Source organism: Perca fluviatilis, chromosome 8 (assembly GCF_010015445.1).
Source record: "Perca fluviatilis chromosome 8, GENO_Pfluv_1.0, whole genome shotgun sequence".
NCBI classification, from domain to species: Eukaryota; Metazoa; Chordata; class Actinopteri; order Perciformes; family Percidae; genus Perca; species Perca fluviatilis.
Window position 1 is genome coordinate 37,646,163 of NC_053119.1, and position 23,521 is coordinate 37,669,683.

The 23,521-nt window shown below is 40.8% G+C and overlaps 1 protein-coding gene across 5 annotated transcripts in view; it reads left to right on the plus strand.

The window, feature by feature from the left end:
• The window catches only part of cdh13 (cadherin 13, H-cadherin (heart)), a 460,326-nt gene extending 437,008 nt beyond the window's left edge, over window positions 1–23,318 (plus strand). For 4 of the 5 annotated variants that reach the window (XM_039809525.1, XM_039809521.1, XM_039809522.1 and 1 more), the window contains one exon: window positions 4,721–5,879. Coding sequence is in view for 2 of the 5 variants with exons in the window: in XM_039809522.1 (XP_039665456.1) it covers window positions 4,721–4,728 (8 nt within the window). In the remaining 3 variants the exon portion in view is untranslated. Of the gene's footprint in view, window positions 1–4,720; window positions 5,880–23,208 lie in introns of those variants that run through there. The other variant, XM_039809523.1, reaches the window with a different exon arrangement.
• Window positions 23,319–23,521: the final 203 nt, after the last annotated feature.

Genomic DNA, 23,521 nt, shown 5'->3' on the forward strand with positions numbered 1-23,521 from the left:
CAGGGCGTTTAACCGGGGTAAGGTGTTTACATGGCATTGAGACATCAGGGTATTGCCTTAACCCGAATATAATAATTTTTTTAAACTGCATGTAAACGCACTGACTGAATATACCAAGGGCCCCACCCCTCCTCATGTTTGTCCCTTGGAAAAATTTGAACGACACAAGTGAAATGTATTAGAAAGATATAAGACATGTATTAAAAAATATTTGCACCATCTCAACACAGAATACCCATGAAACTGAGGCAAATAAAGAGGAAAAAATGCTGATTCAAAGAACATTTCAGAACATGCACACACACATAGTGTTTCACTGTTAGTGCATACTGTACATAGGCTAAATGGATAATTCTGATTACGGTATGTAATAATATACAGTTTGTAAGATTAGAACTTGATCTATGAACTATTTTAGATTTTAAAATGTTAAATATTTGTTGAATTACAGTATGATTAGTATGATTATTTAAATTAATTAATCGGAAAACGATAAAGATCATGTGATTTGTTGCCTGACAACCATTCAAAATGCATCAGTTAGCGGCTTATTACCAGTCAACATACTGTATCATAGCAGTCTGAGCAGATTGAAAACTACGAATTTAGTTGCTACAGTAATTGTAAATGTCTGTTCTTTTTGTTCATACAATCCTCAAAATAAAAATACATTTGTAGAAAAATGTGTGCACCGTAATAGACAGAGGAACAAAAGGTGACAGCATTATGAATGACCTGGATTTGCTTCTGCTCTTCAGAGTGCACTTGTGGAGTATGTAGTAAATGTAGCGAAGTGCTCATATCTACAGTGCAATTTGAATTTAGTAGACGCAAGTGACCTTTTCCTGAACTTGCAGTGAACGGTTTGGTAGTAACTGAACCTGCGTGTGTAACCCTTTCAATATTTTTCAATTTAGTTTGCCTGACTCCTACTTTATCCTTAAAGTGATGGTTCGGAGTAATTCACCCTAGGGTCCTTTGCACCATGACCTCGAGCCAAACACCCCCCCAGAAGCTTTTTTCACCTGGGTCTAACATTGGGAGAGTTAGCGTAGAGTAGCGTTATCAGCTGAATAGCTTAGCACAGGGGCTAATGGACCCACATTTGTATCTCGTAAATGACCCCACTAATAATGCCCGAAATGATACCAAATGTCTACAGTAGTACAAATAGGTTATGCACTCATAAAACGATGGATTGGAAAGTTTGTAAGTACACCAGAAGGTTATGTAAATAACACTTGCCTGCTGGCTTCTGCTCTCTGCTGTTGTTGTTGCTGCTGCGAGGCGAGTGCTTAGGGCCGTCTACAAATTACAACACCCAAAAGAGATGCAACAAAAATATTTATTAATTTAACTTGTTTTTTAAGTAAGTGCTGTAGTATAACTAGCAGGAGACAAGTAATAATTTAGGTACGTTTGGAGACATTACCTTATTTAATCATTAAATTAATAAATATTTTTGTTGTATCTCTTTCGGTGTAGTAATTTGTAAACGCCCTAAGCACTATCGATCTAACTGCAGGTAGCAGCAGCAGCAGAGAGCAGAAGAGAGCAGGCAAGTGTTCATAAACTTCTGGTTTACTTACAAACTTTCCAACCATTGTTGTATGAGTACATAACCTATTTGTACTAGTGTAGAAATTTGGTATCATTTCGGGCATTATTAGTGGGGTCATTTACAAGATACAAACGTGGGTCCATTAGCCTCGCGCTAAGCTATTCAGCTGATAACGCTACTCACGCTTCTCTCCCAAAAGCCTTTTGGGAGTGTTTGGCGGAGGCTCATGGTGCAAAGGACCGAGGGTAAAATTAACTCGAACCATCACTTTAAAGTTCCAATATGTAATACTGACAGCTAGTGTTTAAAATAGTTAGGGGGAGAATGGGGATGGTTGCAACGTGTGGCAGTTGCAACATTGCTGATTTCTCCAATCAGGAATGAGCTAGAGTCATGAAACTCCTAATGCACATGCTCAGTAGGCCCCTACATCTTTCTGGAAGTTAACAGCCACATGTCATCGTTCCTTATGGAAGAACTGACATTCAAGGTGAAAAAGTGACTTTTTTTATGACCATATTTTTTGTCATAATGTCTAAACTGTTTAAGTATTGATCTTTATCGTTATATAGTTTGAATGTGCAGTTTCGTAGCTCTTAACAGACTTAGGTACAATGTGTTAAAGCTAATGTGTTAGGCTATCATCGCTAGTTTTAAGATGGCTGCCAGGGGGTGGGACAGTTGCAATGCATTGTTGCAACTGTCCCCCTATGCAACTGTCCACACATGGTGTTGCAACTGTCCCTCATGACAACAATAATGACAATTAGATGAAATTGATATAAAAGGCAATTCATTTGCAGCAGTATGGGCAAGTAGGTGACATATATGGGTTTAATATATTATTTTTTTGTCTTTCTAATACAAACGGTTGCTGAGAAACTGAAGGAAATGTAAAAAGTGTTGCAACTGCCCCAACTCTCCCTTCAAATTCAAAATACTGGCGAGAGTTGTCTCCCCCGCCCCTTCCTCTCCAGACTGGAAGTTCACGGAGGTTGCCAGGCAGAGACCGCAGCATCCACAACAATGTTGCTAGACGCTTGTCTGACATAGCCAGACATTACTGCACAGCACAGCGGAGTAGCTAGCGTTAGATGCTGGCTATATTGACAGTCATAGAAGCCCGTGCTCACGCGGCGCTCTGTACCCAACTGACAGAAACACTTTTTCGGCTTAGAATTACGGTAGGAACTGCTAAAAATAGCACTACCTTGCTGTCCTCGCCACCCGACTGAACACACTTTATTGGCTTAGAATTAAGGCAACAATCGCTAAATACGCTGCAAACTCGCGGCCCTCTCTTTCCGATTTTCTCTTGGCTTAAAATAACTCACCGTTGTCGGCTATGGCTGCTGAACAGGCTACACGTGGTAAACGGCCGTGGCCCGCTTCTTTGGTCCTCCGTAACGTGTTAGCAGGGTTAGCATGGCGGCGTTAGCCAGGACCAGTCGGGATCACTTTACTGGCTGTCTCAATTGTTTTCGGGAGTAACCAACTCGGGTACTCTAGCTAGCTGTATGATTCAATGTGAGTACACAAATGTTGATGAATTAGCCTGAAGCTAATGCTTACGTGTTAAGGAGGAAATCAGCCAACTCGGCGTCCTTTTGGGCTCTAAGCTGTCTCCATCTTTCAAATACATCTCCAATATTTATTTATTGTTACGTCTCTGGTCACGCAACTGTTAAAAACATGCCGTTTTTTTTAGGTCGGGTAGAATTTATCTCCGTTGATCCTGTTTTTGCTGCTTTCACGGCTGTACTAACGTTGCAGCTGTAGCGCGCTGGGTTTACGCATTTCCAGGTATATCTGGCAACCCGGCCTGGCTGTCTAACTGGGCCGTTGATCCCAACACACAGGCCAAAACATAAACAAAATTCCGTCACAGAACGTAAATTTCAAAAGGAGAAAATACTGGCCGTAGCATTGTTGTCAGAAAAGATAGTGATAACTTAGAATGTTTCCTTAATATCTGATGACGCGTTGAGGTCATTTTTTTGATTTATTACAGTAAATATATTACATATTGGACCTTTAGGTAGGATTTACTGTAAGGACATGGTAGAAGCCCAAAGCGCCCCATCCAATCCAGTCATATGAGAAAACACTTCTTTTTTTTTTTTAAATGGAGACTTGGAAAGAAAAAGAGGAGAGAGAATGAGCTAAATGGCTGGGGGTGAGGAGGCTTTCTGTCGAATGCTCAGCCATCTCCAAACATGTCAGAAATAGGCAGCAGACTTGGAGGAGATGGCTGCCAGAGAGGCAATCAATAAACTCTCACATTTCATACTGCAGTGTGTGTGGTGCGCGTGTACATGTGCCTGCTCGTTGTAAGCAATTCTGCCAGACTCATGAGACAAACTGTCACATTACCAGGGAACATACCCTACGCTTATTTATTTTTATTTTTTTTAAGACTTATTTAAAAGACTACGTCACCAGGGAAAACACGGCAACGCTCCAAATTGACACATGTTCTGTGACGCTTTGAAGCCCGATAGGTCCTTCGTGAAAGATGTTGTGGTATGTTGTGTGAATTAAAACAGATTCTCCCCTCAGTAAACAAGTGGGGAGTTCAGTCCAGGCTAATTTGTTGAACACGCGGCCATATTTTCTGTTTCAAAGCTGGACTCAGAACCATAAACTGAACTCATTACGATGTAAAAAAAGAAGAAAAAAAAAAAAAGTTAAGTATTCTACAAGTACGCGTCCGGAGTCAATTAATCTTCACTGTAGCCACTCCAGAAAGAGTCCCTTGATGGCATGATAAATCAAAAAGCTTGGGTGCACTTCTCCGCGATCTTAAGTTTGCAGAGTTGCTTGTGTTCAGCCATATTGATTGAACTGTCCAGGATGTTGAGGGAAGGTACACGCTGACACAGTTTCCAGGATGGACTTTCACATTAAAGCCAATTACTCGGTTGCCACTGCTTGAAGGTGGACTAAGAGGGAACAATTATAACTTCTCTCTTCTGTCCTTCCTGAATCTTTAATGGTGCGACGCCTGTCACCTGTCCTGTGAAATTGATTGCAATTGATCTGGTTCAGTGATGACCTTTGCTTTACAGTATCTCCTTTCTTTTCTCCTTTCTTTCCCACACATTCCTCCCCCTCCTCTTCAACTGTCTTCTCCTCCGCTTTCATCTCCTCTCCCTCCAGGCCTGTAGATTCTGCCGAAACCTCCCGTAGTCCTTTTTTTGCAACACTGAAAGGCAACGACTTATCTCCCCCACGCAACCCAGGCTTAGGAGAGAAGAAGTAGAAGAAGAAGACGTAAAAAGAAGATGAAGAAGAAGCGAGAAGAAGTCTTCTCACCACGTCAAATCAAACAAGAAAATACACTGAATCCCCACTGGCACAAATGCTGTATAACACCACTCTGTTTTCCTTTTTTTTTTTTTTAAATCTCTCTCTTATCCTCTCACCACTCTCGTCTCCTTCTCTTCATCTCTGCTTTCCTTTGTGGCATGTGTCCTTCCCCACTTCAGTCGTCTCTCATCTCACGGCCTCGTGTTTTCCTGACTATCTGTCCTCTCCCCTGTACACTTTGTCCAACATTCTTCTTTTCATTCTTTTACAGTTTTCATTCTATTCTATTTTGGCTGCACGCCATCACGCTGGCGGACAAACCGTGGGTGTTAGCAGCGTTCATGGCAACATGCCACATCCGTAGGAGATACTTGAAACAACATGTATATTGATATTGTAACAAAACAAAAGCTATGAATCAATTTCTTATTGGACCTCACCTTAAACCTCTGGTATTTTTTGCCCACAGTTCATCCGAAACCTCTCGCTCCATCCCCAGTTTCCCCCTTTTCTCCTCCTTCCCTCCTTTTCCCTTCCCATAGCTACCTCTTTTCCTCCGTTTTCTTTCCTTCCCTCAACCCTCCCCGTGCATATGCAGTACATCATCCCACTATCTGTCTGCCTCACCCTTGCCTGTCTCCCCCACTCCTCCCGTCTACCTATCGACCTCTCTCTGTCTCTCGGCGGGCCAGGGAACACTGCGAAAGGCTGAGCTACCGTCCTGGCTCGGGGGGGAAAGAGCATTGACTTTTTTTTTTAATGTTTTCCCTTCTTTTTCCTCGTCCCAGACCGTGTTTGATCTTGTTTCCCTCTTTAAGCGGAAGAAAACAAAGCCTGCTTCTCTGTCTGCAGTGGTTGTGGTCTTTTAGGAAAAAGGTGGTAGCCATAAGCCTTCAAAGTCCGAAACTCTGGAGTCGTTTCTTGGATTTGCTTCTGTTTTTATTGCATTAGTTGTCATGGAGTGGAACACAGTATATCTTTATAGTAACGGTGTAAACCTTAAAAAAAAAAAAAATACTATTATATAAATATTTTATTTTTTACCATTGTATAAATATATACAGTATTGATTAACTTATGTACTTTGATTGCAAGTTCTTTTGTCAGTGAGTAAATAAAAAAGAGGAAAACCTTTTTTTTCTGTGAATTTTAGGCACTATTTCTAATGCTATTGATGTGTTGACTATTTCATTGTAACATCTTTTTTTTTTTTTGGATGAAATCCGTGATGAATTGCAGGAATCAGGAGTCTTTGTTTTGATGGCTGCCATGTGATAAGGTTTGTTTTTTTTGTCTCCCGTCGGTTCTGCCCTCTCCTGTTCCCTCTCTCTCTCCATCTGTCATTCCAAGTCACAAGAAGAAAACAAAAGGCTGTGGTTTTTGGTGGATACTTTTGCTTGTTTTCTCTTGCGCTCATCAAAAGAAAAAAAAAGAACGTAGCGTGTGTGGGTTTGTGTCAAAGACCACCTTAAAGAAAAAGATGACATTTTGAATGAGTTACGTCTGTCTTTTGCACTAATTTAATAAAGCCGTTACTGAAAATTCCCACACTGCTGTTTTGAAAATTGTGTGTTCACTGAATGGCCGTTTGATCTCTAGTGAAAGGAGTTTTGTGCGCATTTACCACGAGTTTAAGCGTATGTGTACATGTCATTTATATTGTTGCATTTCTGCATCTTACACCAGGAACGCACCGCACGGTGAAGCGCCACGAATAGCCGCGAAGTGTAGATTTGTGCTTGATTGCGCGCCTGGCATACCAGACGCGCAGTTCTCTCTCTCTCTCTCTCTCTCTCTCTCTCTCTTTCTCTTTCCAACAGACAAATGTGAGAGTTCAAGAAGTGAATAAGCGTATTTTCTAAAATATCACTAACTGAAATTGACTAATAGGCTAGTGACAAATGGTCAAAAAGGGCTTTAGTTTTTGAGATACCCTTACCGGAGGTAGAACTAAACCCAACAATGTTTTTCCTCATCTCTAAGGTCTCCCATATATGAAATGGATTCTTGGCTAAAAATATTTTACTGCTAAGATTGTTAAATTAACAGATATTGTAATGCACCCCCAAACCAAAAAGGCCAGAAACTCACCGCACATGGAAGCGCCGCGAATAGCCACGAAGCACCCTTAAGCGGAGCTATTTTCATTTCGGCGCCCACGTTATTTAAAGTGCTCATATTACGCTCATTTTCAGGTTCATAATTGTATTTAGAGGTTATATCAGAATAGGTTTACATGGTTTAATTTTCAAAAAACACCATATTTTTGTTGTACTGCACATTGCTGCAGCTCCTCCTTTCACCATTGTGTTTTAGCTACAGAGTGAGGCATCTCACTTCTCTTCCATCTTTGTTGGGAGTCGCACATGCTCAGTAGGTCAGCACTACTAGCCAGTCAGAAGCAGAGTATGAGGGCGTGCCACGCTAGCAGCTAGCCTGGGTGAGCATTATAACGTGTGTTACAAAGTGACGCACATTCGTCACAGAAGTAAAGGTTGGACGACAATAGAGCTGTATGAGAGATGTTCTCTCTCTCTCTCTCTCTCTCTCTCTCTCTCTCTCTCTCTCTCTCTCTCTCTCTCTTTTCCCGTGTGTGTGTGTGTGTGCATGCGTGCGTGCGTGCAGTCTGTCGGTCCGTTGGTCTCTCTCTCTCCGTGTGCCTAATCGAGTGTCGCTGACACAGCTGAGAAGTTGAGACAGCCAAATTCACCATAAACCTGGGTGTTTTATTTTGAAATTGGTTTATTTAGTCAAGTATCCAGCTGCACTGTGGCTTTCCTGGATGTGATTACCTGCCTGGCTTGACACATTCGCTCACGGCTCGCGGAAGAAATAGAAAAAGAAACATTAAAGTGCTCATATTATGCTTTTTGGCTTTTTCCCTTTCCTTTATTGTGTTATATATCTTTTTGTGCACGTTATTGGTTTTCAAAGTGAAAAAGCCCAAAGTCCACCCCAAAGGGACTTACCATCTCCAACAGAAAACCCTGTTTACAAACTGCTCCAAACAGCTCTACTGTAGTCCAGCCTTTACTTCAGAGACAAACGTGGTCACTTTGTAACACACGTTATAATGCTCGCCTAGCTGCTAGCATGGCACGCCATCATACTCTGCTTCTGACTGGCTAGTAGTGCTGACGTAGGTACTGTGCATGTGCGACTCCCAACAAAGATGGAACAGAAGTGAGATGCCTCACTCTGTAGTTAAAACACAATAGTGAAATGTGCAGTACAACAAAAATATGTTTTTTGAAAATTAAACCATGTAAACCTATTCTGATATAGCCTCTAAATACAATTATGAACCTGAAAATGTGGTAAGTTGAAAAAGTTGAACTACCTGAGTGCAACAGAAAACTTTTACTTTGACAGCAGGGCAGTGAAGGCAACCGCTTGCTTAAAGCTTTAAAATCACGATGACGACAGGAAGTCGCTGCTCCCTGCCAAGAAATAGTGCACTGGTTTTATACACATTTTAAAAAATGAGATGCTAAGATGTTAATTAGTAGGCTTTAGAGCTGCTGGTATGCACATGTTCTTTTATCCTTGTAGAGAGCTAGGCTAGCTGTTTGCCTGTTTCCAGTCTTTATGCTAAGATAAGCTAACCAGCTGGCTGTAGCCTAATAGACCTTTTTCACAGCAGACATGTTGACATGTCATAGTAGCCATTAATGATGTCTGCATTCCACTTAGGAGAGTCCCTGGTATTGTGCATGCTGACTCACTGAAATAGATTACTGGGACACTTGATGGAATTGAGCCATCGTTAAGGTTATCAATTTCAGCTGTGCTTTTCCTATTGTGACAAAACGTCACAGTGAAAAAGGTCCATACTTAACATACAAATATGAGAGTGGTATCAATCTTCCCATCGCAAGAAAGCGGATAAGCGTATTTTCCAAAATGTCGAACTATTTCTTTTAGCAGTCAGGGAAACAACAGATTTAAATGTTTTAGCCTCCATTCAAAAGCTCAACAGATTGATTCATTTTGACTGATCAGCCAATGATTAGATGTCACATAGGCCTACATGTTACTTTATTGGTTGTAATGTTCTTGTACTGCATTGCGTATGATAATTTAGCAATTAAATCAGCTTTTCCTTGGATTTTCAGTTGGTGACACAGATTAAAGCTGCTCTAATTCATATTTTTATTCTAAAAATGTATGCCATGGATTGGCATACTTACCATGGATGATGTGAAATGTGCACAAGCCCACAGACTGTGCAGTTCCCCTCAGTTTTACGGCGCGGCGTTGCGTTTGTTTAAGTTTTACAGCGCACACTGTAACTGTTTTGGTTCCCCCCCCCCCCAGCGTTTCTTCGTCTCCTTTTCAACGCCAGACACAGAAGCTGTTTTCAGGTAAAAAGCTCCAACAACCCATGTACTCACAATATTATTTTGAGTCTAAACTAAAATATTTCCTGCCCAAGCACCTCTCGGTGCTGTTATTGCTCATGGATTTTAAAGGTCAGTCACGTATGTGTTTTTAAAGTAATCAATAAAACCTCAACACTGCTTCTAAAAGGCCCTTTTTTTCATCTGTGAAAATTGGGCAGATATGATAAGAGTAATTGACGACTGAGCCTTTTTTGGCAGAATTTTGAACAAGCTGCTACGATGAGATGGATTTTTAAATGGCACGGGAGTTAGAGAAAATGAATACATGGAAGAGCTGAAAGCTGATATTAGTGCCTTTCCAAAGCATTTGGGCTGCACAAAGTACAACCATTCAAACCTTGTTTTTCACCTGAAATCTATATGGAAACTCAGTGTGAGCTACTAGACTTTGTTGGTTTAAACAAAGTAAAATGCACCTCTGCATCTAGTAATCTACAGTGACCGTGGAGTGGCAGGGTATCCAAAGCAAATTTGATGAGCTAAGAGAAATATTCTCTGAGAGAAGACAACGAGAAAACAAAGCAGGACAAGGTGAGTACTTAAAGGAAGGACAAGCAGGATCTCTAATGGTTACAAAGAGGCTGCAAAGTTGAGAACACACTTTATGAGGTTTCAATCGGCAGAAAAAAAAAAGTTCTGGGAGGAAAGGCAGGGAGACTTTTCCTCCGCCTTTTGTGGCCTTCAAAACAAAATCATCCATTGGATGAGCATTTTAATTTCCACTACCTAATTAGAAGTGGCTGCTTTATAGCTTTGCCAGTGTGGAGGACTTCCTCCTCACAGCTTCCGAGAACTTTAATTCTGGAAATGCCAATAGCAACCGTACTATCCAATAATAATGGCACTAATATCCTCCATTCGCCATCTCCCACTCAGCCATTCAGACTCATTTATTCCCTCCTAGATGATCATTTAGCACCTATTAACACAAGACCCTCATCTGTAATGACCACTCAATTATCATTTTCACTCTCATTCCACTTAGGCTTTGCAAGGTTAAGTAACGCCCTGAACCTGTGACAAACGTTGATTGGGCCATTGACAGATATGGGTGGTCATTACAGCAGCAATATATTCAACCAGGCCTAAAGGGTCTTTTTATTCTCTCCTTCATCCATCAACTGTTATTTTCCCCCACTCATCACTCTGATTGGGTAGCATCACCTGCCTCAATCTGCTGGCCGTGTCACCCTGATCCTTAACAGCAGCCAATGACCCCCCCCCTCCCACGCCCTATAACCAATACTATCTCACATACACAAAAGTTCAAGGGCTTGAACACTCAAACCGTACTCACTGTTGTTGGGATGGCAAAGCATCTCTCATAGCCATCCACAACTATCCAATAAAATGGACATTGGGAAACAATTTGACAGCTAGATAACAAAAGTTTTTTCAGTAACTTTGTATTTTCAGATAGGTCAGTTCAAATTGATTTCCCTGGCAGATTGCTGGGACATGCTAGCTACAGTACATCTAGCAGCTTGACCGCCACCTTCTGTTGCTGCTCTACAGAAGTATAATTTAACCCATCTTCCTCTGTTGTTCCCCCTCTTTCTTTCCCATGATAACTCTCTCCCACAGGAACAAACTCATATGCATCACACATAGCGCCTCAAAAATGATTGCCTCCAACCTCTCAGACATCCCTATCTACTCTATCCATCCATCTATCTATCTACAGTATCTATCTATCTATATATATTTAACTGTCCCATTCTAACAGTATGTGAAAAAACAGCTACTTTAGCCAGAAGATATCTTATTTCCATTTCACAACACCGGTCAGAGAGGAATACATTTTGACTCAAGTCTTTTTCTGCCATGTACAGTATATGAATGACCTAATGGAGTCTCACAGAGATTCACTGATGTTGACTTATCAAACCGTCTCCACTTATTCTATGTCTCTCTGGGTAAAAGTGTCAGCTTAATGTGTAAAATGTAAATTTAACAAGCTGCGAGAGGCGAGGAAGAATCAAATAGGACACCGGAGGGAACGGTAACCGTTTTCTATCTATCTATATATCTATCTGTCTATCTATCTACAAAACTCTGGCATTTATGCATTTTAGCCATGCTAGCAGTGAGGCTCTAGATATTCATGTCGGTCGGTCCAATGCCACTATCCAGATATCTATACAATTATTGCCACTTATAGCAGGAGGTTGCCCACACGATCATGCAATGTATTGGGCATCTTTCCTCTGCTGTCTGCTCCAACCTGCATAATTTAGCGTTTATATTTGATCAATCATTGTTCTTCGGCACCAAAGTTAAGCAGCTGTCCAGATCTTAAGAAATATAAGTAAACTGAGATCGGTAGTTTCAACTGCCAAACTTGAGCTTCTTACACATGCCTTCTTTTGATCTGGCAGTGACCACTACTGTAACACACTTTTCCTCACTTAGTATGTCTGCTCTGGATTGTCTTCAGTCAATGCAGAATGCTGCCGCAAGGCTTCTCTACAGGTCAAATATACTGTACAGTCTCACATTACACCTGTACTTAAGTGTCTTCACTGGCTCTCTGTTGCGTACAGAGCATTGCATGGTTAGGCTCCTGCATATTTGGCTGAGCTACTTCACCCATATTTGTCAGCCCGCTCTCTTAGGTCAAATATGTAAAATGTCCTGTCCGTCTCATGCACCCTGCTTAAGACCTGGCGTGATCGAGGTTTTTTTAGTCAGTAGCATCTAAACTATGAAATGCCCTGCCTCCACCCTTAAGGTCTGCTATCAAATAAAGACATGGTTTGGTTGACCTGTATGCACCTGGTCTGCACTGTGACTTTCAGTATTATTGTGTTATTTTATAGTGTATGGTGTTCTCATTACGTATTGTGTTTTATGTGTTATGCCCCTGTAATGCGCTTTGTGAATTATGTCTGTGAAAAGCGCTTTATAAATACATTTTACTGACTTGGTTACTTACTAATATGCTTAACTTAGCTGGTGAACATGGTAAACATTATCTGCTAAACATTAGCATGTTGGCATTTTTATGCTTAAATTAGCTCTTAGCTCAATTGCCCTTTTTTACCACCCCTATGTGCAAAATAAAATAAAAATGGAATCACCTCTAACTCTAATCAGTCTCAGTATGTGCCAAGTATTTTCTGTAAATATAATCCCCAACCGTGTTACCAACCTTGACACAGCATGGATGTCCTTCTCAATGGCATGTTTATTCATGTCAAGCTGTACTACATGCTCCCAATGAAAGAGGCAAAAAGAGAGGAAAACATGGACCTTGATCTGCACTGAGAGGGTTCCCTTGGTCCAGCTTGTGATCTGCGACATGTTTTGATTAGGAGTCTGCAATAAGAAGCTGATTCATTTATTTTTGTTCCCTCTTACCTTCCACAGAGCGTAATGTAGACATGTGGTCCCTCTCTGCTAATTCATTTGGAGTAGACACCAGGGTTATTTATCAACTCAAACTCAACTTTGCCTGGCTACTGGTTAACAATCAGTAACCAAGGGTCCTCTTGAGCTATACATCGTTAATGACTGGATTGATGAATGGTCTCCTATTCCAAAACCTGTAGAAAACAACATAGCAAGGTCTCTTTTGTGAAATGAAGCAAGGCATTTTAAAATCATTAGCATTAAGTGAACATTCCAGTGATAAAAGCATCAGACTATGACAAATTGCTTCAGGAAGGCCTTGTGCAGGTTTTGTTTGAAACACCTTCTCTATTTTTTTGTGAGAATGAGTGTGTTAGGGTTGTGGGTTTCTGTTCACTCTTGCCCTGTGTTTTGATTACTTCCTGTTTCCTTGTTATTGGTTCTGTTTCCTGTGCTCATCTTGTATGTTTTCGCCATAGCCAGTTAAAGAAATGGACCAATAGATCCCGTGTCTCTGGACGGAGACCAGTGAAGTATATTAGAAGCACTTTTCCGGTGCTGGCTGAGCGTTACTGCGCAGCTGCAAACTGAGCTTACCGACGTAGATGTGAGGTGAGCAACGTGTCTGAAAGTGTGAAGTCTTCTGGTAGCTGTGCCGAGAGAAATCTCAATCATTCCCAATCTTGCAGAGACGGAGAGCGTATGTATATGTAAGGAGATAACATGGGCACAGGCTAATTATTGCTAACTAACATGCTAGTTAACATTAGTAATTAAACTTAACAGCTAATGTAAGTCGAAACTGCTTGCGAGCTTCTCCTGTAGCTACGGTAATTCCTCTACAACGAGGACCACAATGGAAATAAGTTTGTAACTTTCTTGTGTTATCCTCGACAGTTCTGATAAATGTACAATGTTACTGTGATGGCATCTTGTTATGCATTTATTTCTGTTACTGTCTAATAAATAAAATAAAATAAAAAAATGGTTATGACACAATCGTTAGCCTATTTTTACAAAAACGTCTGCTACGGAGCCATAACGTGAGATAGAAGGTAATGGAGCCTTTTATACATTGTCGTGTTTCTTTAGAAATAAACAACGGACAAATAGAGTCTTTAAACGCTTCAGATGTAAAGTTATTCGCTGTCAAAGTGACGCAAAAATGAATGGGAGTCAGTGGGATGCTAATGGCGGGTGATGGCTTGGTAGCAATATAATGGCTCCATAGGAGCTACGGTTTGTGGACGCTTGCTTACCCCCTTGGTTTTCGCTTGGTTTACTTCCTGTATTATGTAGTGTTTGGTTTCATGTGTCTTGGTTTAGCTTTGTTTCCTGTTTGAGTCGGATTTGTCCCCAATACGTTTCACCTGTTCGCTCCCTCCCTGCTCGTCTGCCCCTGTATTTAATGTCCTCTGTTCTGTTCAGTCCTTGTCATGTCATGGTCTAATGTTGAGTGTTTTTGCTTGTTCCCTTGTTGCTTGTTGTTCACGTGTTGGATTGTTTGGACTCTTCTAGTCGCTTTAGATTTATCTTATCTTTATTTGGATTTCCAGTCTCCTTTAGCGTCTTGCTCGTCATTCACACGTAAGACTAGATTTTCTGTTTAAATAAATGATACACCTGAACATGTATCATTTATTTATTATTTCCAGTGATTTTTTTTATTTATTTATTATTATTTATTATTTTGATTTAGTCTTGCACTTTGGATCCAGAAATCCGGTTCCTGCCTCAGCACTCGGCCAGCGGTCACAAAGCGGTTCGTTAGAGAGCTCTGTTGGGGACAGATGCTTAAAATTTTTTATACTTACAACAATATGAGGGCATACATACAGTAGTGCATCTGCTGAAGCCTCCGAGCTATTAAGGTGTTTTTATTCATTGGTTGTATTACTAACCTCTCTCTCACTGTCTTAAAGGAACAGGACATTTTGGAGTTAAGTTAAGTTAAATGAAAAGATCGATACCACTCTCGTAGTTGTCAGTTAAATAAAGAGCTAGAGCCAGGAGACAGTAACTCAGTTTAGCATAAATATTGTAAGGGAGAAACAGCTACCCAGGCTGTCCATAGTTTAAAAACATGAACATGTTACATCTCAGTTGTTAAAACCTACACAAAAAGAAATGTAAAAAAAGAACTGTTTTTAACAAGCAGTGACGTTTCACAATTTGTCGTGCTGGCTGTTTCCAAGGGGGTAAGCGAGCATCCGGAAAGCGTACGTCTTATTGGGAGTTTCTAAGGCTAACAAGCCATCACCTGCCGCTAGCATTCCATTGACTCCCATTCATTTTTGCTTCACTTTGACAGCGAATAACTTTACATCTGAAACGTTTAAAGACTCTATTTGTCCACTGTTTATTTCTAAAGAAACACGACAATTAGGGGTGTACGCAGACGCTTACTCCGCGAGACGAGACACATCACAAGATTGGGTTCCACGAGAATGAGACGAGACAAGATTTTTTTTAAAAATGTAAAGAAATCCTCAATGATGAAATATATGAATGGAAAATAGTTTTTTATTCAACTGAAAAATCACAAAATGCAAAACAATTTAGGTGCATTTTGAAATCAACTATTAATGATGAATGTTATTTAACTTTTTTTTTACTATTTTAATGAATTATATGCAGTAAAGGACGTGCAAACACTGCAAAATGTTTTGTATAACATGACATTTTCCACCACAGAAAATGGCCTCATATCAGCTGCAATGAAAACGCCTATGTCCCTCGTTATTGCCGTGGCTCTTGCACTTACCGGTGGCAGAGGTACAAAGGCTTTTAGAGTTGTTTGCCCTTTTAATGTTTTCGCGTCCGGGGTGCAGTAGTTAGTAGAGAGCTGTGGTGCTGCTGTTAGTGTGGTTTTGCATAGTGCTCGTGTTAGCCGCGGTATACGTTTTTTTCTTAAAATGTTTACATATTGTGTTCGTCTTGTCTGTCGCTCTTTCGGCCGTTTATTATTTCCGCGGGAAAACCAAAATGTTGCCACACAAATGATTTAAAAGTGGCAGGGGATCTTCAATAGTAATTTCACGCTCCATCACCCTGACATCACATCGCGCCTCACGACGACAACTTTTCACCTCGACGAGAAATCTCGTCACGTTTTAATCTCGCGAGATCTCGCAAAACGATATATATATATATATAATGGACCAACAGATCCCGTTGCTCTGGACGGAGACCAGTGAAGGCTATTAGAAGCACTTTTTCCGGTGATCTCTTGCTTTACTGCGCACAGCCTCAACTGAGAAGACAACGTAAAATGCGCGTGAGCAACGTGTCTGAAAGTTGGAAGTCTTCTGGTAGCTGTGCCAAGAGAAATCTCAATCATTCCCAATATTGCAGATACGGAGAGCGTATGTATATGTAAGGAGATAACATAAGCACAGGCTAATTATTTCCATAACGTGAGGTACAAGGTAATGGAGCCTTTTTATACGTTGTCGTGTTTCTTTAGAACTAAACAATGGACAAATAGAATCTTTAAACGCTTCAGATGTAAAGTTATTCGCAGTCAAGTGACGTAAAAAAAAAAATGGCGGTCAGTGGAATGCTAACAGGAGGTGATACCTTTGTAACAACAAAATGGCGCCATCGGAGGTTCGAGTTCTGAAGCGAAGCTTACCCCCTTGGGAGAAGCTCGCAGGCCATCGCGGGGGACATGGAGGCATACAGTCAAGGGAGAAGCCCATAGAGAGTCCATGAAAGCATCGGAACAAATATATTTCAGCAACGTTTTGATGAATTGGAAATACTTTTGTATGTGGCAAGTGAATTCATATGAAGTAACATTTAGATTTCTCTTGGCACAGCTGCCAGAAGACTTACAACTTTCAGACAGGTTGCTCACGTCACATCTACGTCGGCAAGCTCAGTTTGAGGATGCTCAGTACGCTCAGCCATCACCGGAAAAGTGCTTCGAATTGACTTCACTGGTCTCCGTCGAAGTCTACGGCGTCGCTGTGTCCATTAATTGTAATGTCTATGGCTGTTTCCCCCGGCTTACAGTTAGCTAAGTTAAGCTAGGCTAAGCTAGCTGTCTCCCAGCTCTAGCTCCACAGTTAGCGCACACATATGAACGCGGTGTCAATCTTCATGGCTAACTCTTGCCACGATAGTGAATAAGCACATCTCCCAGAATGTTAAACTATTCCTCCAACTTGCTCCCTTACAGATTTGACGTTGATTTGTTTTTGGAGGTCTGTAGGTTTTTTTATTGTCTTTGTAACTGTAATAGTATTAGCTTGTGCTAAACACTAGCACACAGAAAATGTCTTTACCTCATTAGGCATCCCCATCCTCATTAGCAGCACATCTTAGAAGAGTCAGGAGCTGCAAAGACCAAGAAAGAACAGCCTCCTTCATTGCATGCAAAGGTGCACGGCTAATGTGCCGTAAATATTGCACTTAATAGTCTCTCCATGTCAAATATCCATTTAGCCAAGTTGACATAAGTACACAAAACAGCATATTAAGTCTCTTTTGAACAATTTCCTTCTCCTACTTAGTTTGTCATTGATTATTATTTCAAGGTCCCTAACACACCACTCTCTCATTTTCTGTGTTGTCTTATACACAGAAAGGTGTTAAACAGCGGCCTTGATATGCAAATGAGGCAATAAAAGATAGATGGAGGTTGTGGATGTCAGCGTATGACGACAACAACACAGCATCTGCCTTCATATGATAGCCCGTCATATATTACTGGCTAAATTAAAAAATGGAATCCCTGTGGATAAAAACATTTATCATCAAACTCCAATACCTTTTTGTATAGGAAGGTATATTGTTTGGATTCCCTATGTTATGTGATAAAAAAAAGTTAATAAGTCCACAGAGAGGGAGTGTTCAGATTTTGTGTGCTTCTTAGATACCATGTTTATATAAAACAGCTCAAGTAAATTTTTCTTTTGTGTGTTTTTTTTTTTATGCATTCAGATAGTTTGCCTTGTAGGTTAATAACCTCAGAGGATTTATCTTTAAGCTACTTTATGTTGTTGGGATTTAGGAAACATTGGCAGCATGATGTTTTTGCCAGTTCTTCTGGGACCGATTTCAGACCCTGTGGTCTTTTTTAAAATCAAAAGCCCTATTAGCAATTTACAGTGCCCTGAGATGTAACAGGTCCCTTCGCAAAACAATGAAAAATAGATGGTTGTTGTGGATAGGAGCGTCTTACTGTATGAACAATCAAAATACAGTATGTATGTCACAAACAGCAGATTACTTACAGTAAGGCTTAAAAAGCATGCAGGTTTAAGGAGCTGATGTGATAACATTTCACTGGAATTGTACCTCATACAATTTCATGTAACAAATAAAATGTCTGTTTTTGATTCGGACATCCACAGTCGCATTGCCAGACCTTCCTCTACAGCGCTACGGAGGAGGGTCTGGCCTGTCCAAACAGCATTCCGGGATGGGAGAAAAACGTGCTCTGGTTTATTGGCATTTCTTTAAACCAATCACAATTGTGATAAGTTTAGCTTCAAAGAGTTTGAAGCTGTTATTTCTGAAGCATGAAGGGCTGACCATTAACGATGTTAAAGGCTTACTCAACCCTTTACCTCTTGACATGAACACTGCGTTGACTAATGCAATCAGTTCTCAGCTGGATACAAATTTAACACTGTGCCAGCTGATACTCAAAGTTACCGAAAGCTCTGCATGTTTTCTAGTGTGAGACCTACCCGCATTTTTGCTGCACACAGTTTCATTCGCCCATCATGACCTCCTGTGAAACTGAGATAACGCAGATACCTGACTTCTTTATTGAGCCAAGAGGAAATATATATGTAAGTCTAATTGTTGCCAGCAGTGTCACTAATAGTTGTTTTTAATTTAAAAAAAATATGTGGCCTTTCCATAATAAGCAGGCTATCTAAGCCAGAGAGAACCTGAGGCCATTTTTGTTCATTAATGTGGATAAAACTCAAAATACCATTTGCATTACCAAGAAGGCTCCAACCACACTAGCTATAATAGCTTTGAACAAGTTAAGCTTAGTACGATGACATAAAACAGACTTTGCTGTGTCCACTTACCTGGTTGACGGGGTTGAAGGAATGTCTGAAGCTTGATTAAGATGCATGTTTTAAAAACCTTTTAAACATATTGAGCAAAGGCTCAAAAGGCTTCAAATAGATTGAATTTAAATTTGCAAAATGTAATTAGAAAATGTTTTCTTCTCCGTAATGCTCTCGCCATCAAAACAACTGAAAACAGTCTCATCTTCATTCATTGCTTTCTGTTTGATAATGATTGGCAGAAAAACAAATGGTGAAATACTGTACAGGGTAGCATGCCAATGTTCCCACAGCCCTATGTTCCCACATTTCTAAGAATTATTTTTTTTCACTGAAAATTAGGCCCTATGTTCCCGCAGTTGCCACATTTCTAAGATTATTTTCCGAAATTAGGCCCTATGTTCCCATAAATTTGTATCGGATTTTATCCCCCTAACTCCTAACCGTAACCCTAAAAAGTATTGTGGGAGGATAGGGCTTACATTGAAGGGAAATGTAGGAACACAAGACCTAATATATGAAATATATGTCCTAGAAATGTGGGAACATAGGGCTGTGGGAACATAGGGCCTAATTTTCAGTGAAAAAAAAAATCTTAGAAATGTGGGAACATAGGGCTGTAGGAACATAGGGCTGACCCCCTGTACAGCCACTCTCAGGAGAGGGATGTAAGCTTAAGTATCACAGCGTGCGCTTTCTGCGGGTTGGCCATGGCACTGATAAAGCTACATTTGCAAATGTACGTACATCTGGCCCTGACTGTTCTTATTTTTTCTGCTTTTGTATGTTCTGCATTTGATTTTGATAATCAAAAGCTCATTTTGATAATCGAAAGCTCATTGTTCATTTCAACTTCAACTTTATTTGTGTCATTTTCGATTTAAAATGAATATTGTGACATTACTATGCAACTATTATGTGTCGCCAAATTTTTTGTAGGAAACTGCTATGTGTGCCACCTAAAGCAGGGCTAAGGTTAGACAGTTAAAACCGCTGAAGGTCGGACTATGGCCATTGTTAAATCACGTCACTGTTAAATAACAAAAATCTCAACCTTAATTTTCATTTCTCTACATGAACGTCTCACTATGTCCTGCTTTGGCACTGAACATTTACCGTTAAGCATAATTCACTATAACTGCAAATGGACATAATATTGTAGGAAAACAGGGATTGTTTCTGTCACTGTTTCCCAACAGTACTCCAGTGTAAAATAGTGATTTACTATTTGTTAAATGCTACCTAGTTACCAAGGCTGTACTTCCTGCTGCTGCTTCTTTACTGCAACTCTCAATCAATTCCCTATTTTTATGAGGCCAGTCGTCCAGCAGACATAAAGAACGTGTGCACTGCTTGATCGTATATTGACACAATAAATAAGTGATGACAGAGAGAGCCAGAGGAGTGTTGGCTTCTGAACATGGATCCTGCAGCAGCATTCCCCGATGCCTGGGAACTCGAGCCCTGATTATACCACAATGAATGCTCCATTCAAATTTTGCTCAAGTAGACGTATTGGCAGTGAAATGTTGAGTACTGTGTTACGCCGCTCTCAATTGTAAAAACGCTTCAGCATGTGAATGTCTCACAGTAAAAAACCTTGCCAGTTGATACTTACTTACATTTGCACTTGTACTTGCACTTTTCTGCTTTTTTGCACTTCTGGTTGGACGCAAACTGCATTTCGTTGTCTTTGTACTTGTACTCTGTACAATGGCAATAAAGTTGAATCTAATCTTGTGCCTTTCTGCCACGCTGTGCAACAAACTCCCACTCCACCTGCCCTAGTCACCTGAATCCCTCATCCACCTGCTCACCTGTTTTCATTTTCCCTCGTCAGCCTTGCAATAGAGAGCCAAAGTCACGCCCCTTCCAGGTGGACCTCATGGGACCTTAACTCGGAAAAAATATGAACGGTAGTGAACGGGGAGAAGCTAATTATTTTTTGATCCCGTTTGAATTGAGCCATGGGTTACAAATATGATGTTCGTCAATTTAAAAGATAATTTTTCAACCGAAGAAAGTCTCAGTTAGCCATAGGTTTGTCATATGACCTCTTAGTTTTGCGTGAAACCGCTCAGTGGACTACATCTCTCGTCTCACACAATCTACCTTACCTAGCTTGATGCTCGGCTTGCTCGCTAGCTAGCTAGCTTAGCTCTGTTAAACAACACATGTAACGTTATCTTACCTGCTGGGTTTTGTCCAGTCAAGTGTTTTCAGTAGATAAGCAAAAGAACGAGCGAGATCCTCTGCTCATTAGAGTAACGTTACATCCCCGGTACGATACACACAGACATCGTAGCTTCAGCCAGACGTCATCCATGAGACATTGAAGTGTGTAGTCTTTCTAATTACGTATTTTCAGTCTTATACTTCAACAATAAACTGAGACTTTCTTCGGTTGAAAAATAATGTTTTAAATTGACGAACATCATATTTGTAATCCATGGCTCAATTCAAACGGGATCAAAAAATATGTATTATCTCTCCATTGACTCTCGTTCATATTTTTTACGAATTTAGGTCCCATGAACCGGAAGTAGAAGGGCATGACTTCGGCTCTCTATATATAACCGACCCATTGTCACTCATTCCCTACCAGATCATCAAAGTTGTCACGTTGCTTTGTGCCTTTGCTTTCGAGCCACCAGCTACTCTAACCCTGATTATTAAATACTTTGTTATTGCCACCCAACAGTGTTGGTGGTAATTGTTTTGGTGCAGCATGGTGGCTCAGTTAGAGTCCAAAAGAAAGAGAGAAAGCACACAGGTCCCATAAACCATTACACACGCACACACATTACACGTTTCGTGTTATTGAAATTACATTACGCACACAAAAGTGGAAACACATGAATACTCTATCACCATAGATGTTAATGTTAATTCTAGTTCTTATAATATTCACTCAAAGAGCAATCCTACCTACCCACTCTGGAGGTCTGGCTCATGTCTGGTGCTTGGTAACGTTAGTGGCTCTTCATGGTCATTGTTAGCAGCAAACTGGACTAGTGTCTGCTGCTGAGGAGCTATAAGAAAAAGTTTGATTCGGTTCGCAGGCAACGTTGTATTATATTTTGCACGACCGCTAGCATCCTGCACTGCTCCTTACTAGCTTAGCTTACGCGTCTCATCGTCTTCATTTGGGCGTTTCACTCGCAAACAGCTGGTTTTAATGACAAAGTTGCTCAGTTTTGATCATCTGGCCGCGTCACTTTCTAGCGCTTTCCTTTTGTAAGTGTTGCCTTTTCCGCACATTTTTTGCGCCTCTCTATTTAGCTTCTTTTTGCTTGTGGATCGCATCCATCAAGCACCACTGACTGAAGTGTAACGTTACGAGGTTACGGTTTCTTTGTTTCTTTAGCAAGGCACCGCCGCGCAGGAGTCTAAACATTTTACGTCATAAGAACCAGACTGCCCGCTGAGTGGACTGCATGAATGTAGAGAACGGTGGGCTGCAAGAAAAAAAAAATACTGTAAATAAAAGAGTGGGCTGCGAGTGCAATAAGCCTAGGGACAGCATCCATAATATATTTCAGCTATGATTTCAACCCAGTACCATGACTGAACACCGGTGGCCCTCGCGACCACAACAACAGACCAGCCGACTGGGGATTCTCCCGGTGCTCCCCATTAGCCAATCCGGGCCTGCTGACCATACAGGCTTAAAGGCCACACTAGGGGTGTCACGAGAACCGATACTTGCGATACCTTTCGATTCTTAAATAAAAAAACACCGACGATGGCCATTTTTTTGAAGCAGTCAAATGTCTAGTAACCATGCTTGCAACGTAGATCACAGATAATATATATATTAATAATACTTACACTTTATTAATCTTGTAGGAATCCCCTGTGGAGTGGCTTGTGTGTCCTCCAGACCAGACTCTGAGTCTCTAACGTTAGAGAGCTGTCACTCAAACTTTCCCCTTAACTCTCATTAGCCAATGGGGACGCACCCCTGTAAGACCCGGCCACGCGAGATGATTTTGTGTCAGAATCGCAAGCAAAAACTCAGGAGAAAGCTGGGAAAGGAGAAAGCTGGGAGCATGACTGCAAACGTGATGGAGAGAGCAAAAGACTGATCATTGAGCAAGAAGCAGAGGGAACTGTAAACAAAAGGACATAATATCAAACAAATAAAAGACCAGTAGTTTACAACTACACAAATGTTTTATTTGCAAGTTTTAAGTTTTACCTTTGAGGTGACAATTTTTTTGCTTGAGTTAGTGTTTTTTGTTTGATACTTGAGAAGTTTTGCTTGGAATTAAAGTCACAAAACTAATCCCATACCAGTGTACACCTCCATAAGTAAGTCATGCCATGTAAGTCGATGCTTACAATTAGAAGTAGGAGGTCACGAAGAAGTAGAGCTACACATGGTATAACAAAAATATCTACGAGAGCCTTTCTAACGAGGAGACACAACACTCAAAGAATCATCCACAGAGATGCATGGCGTTAGTTCGTAATGCCAATATGGCTGCTGTCTAGCCTACACATACCATATGCCCCTCTTTGTATGCCTCCCCATTCGCTGGAATAGGAAAATAGCTGCCCGATAACTGCCCAAAGTGCGTTGCAAGATGGCCACCGAGTGGGGGGACTTGCCTAAAAGGACTTCGTCTACGAGACCGGCATCCAGATTTGTTTAAAGAATTCAAGGTGAGTTCTGATTCATATTAACAACATCCAAAAAGATTACATTTTGTTATCTGTCCTACTGAAATACACACGTTACATGATGTTTGGGATGGTGGGCACATCTGTTGCAGTGGCTTATGTTATGTACGTATATGCTGTAGGTGTAACGCTAGCCTATACATCGTAATAATGCTGCCTCGGCTAATCAGTTAGCA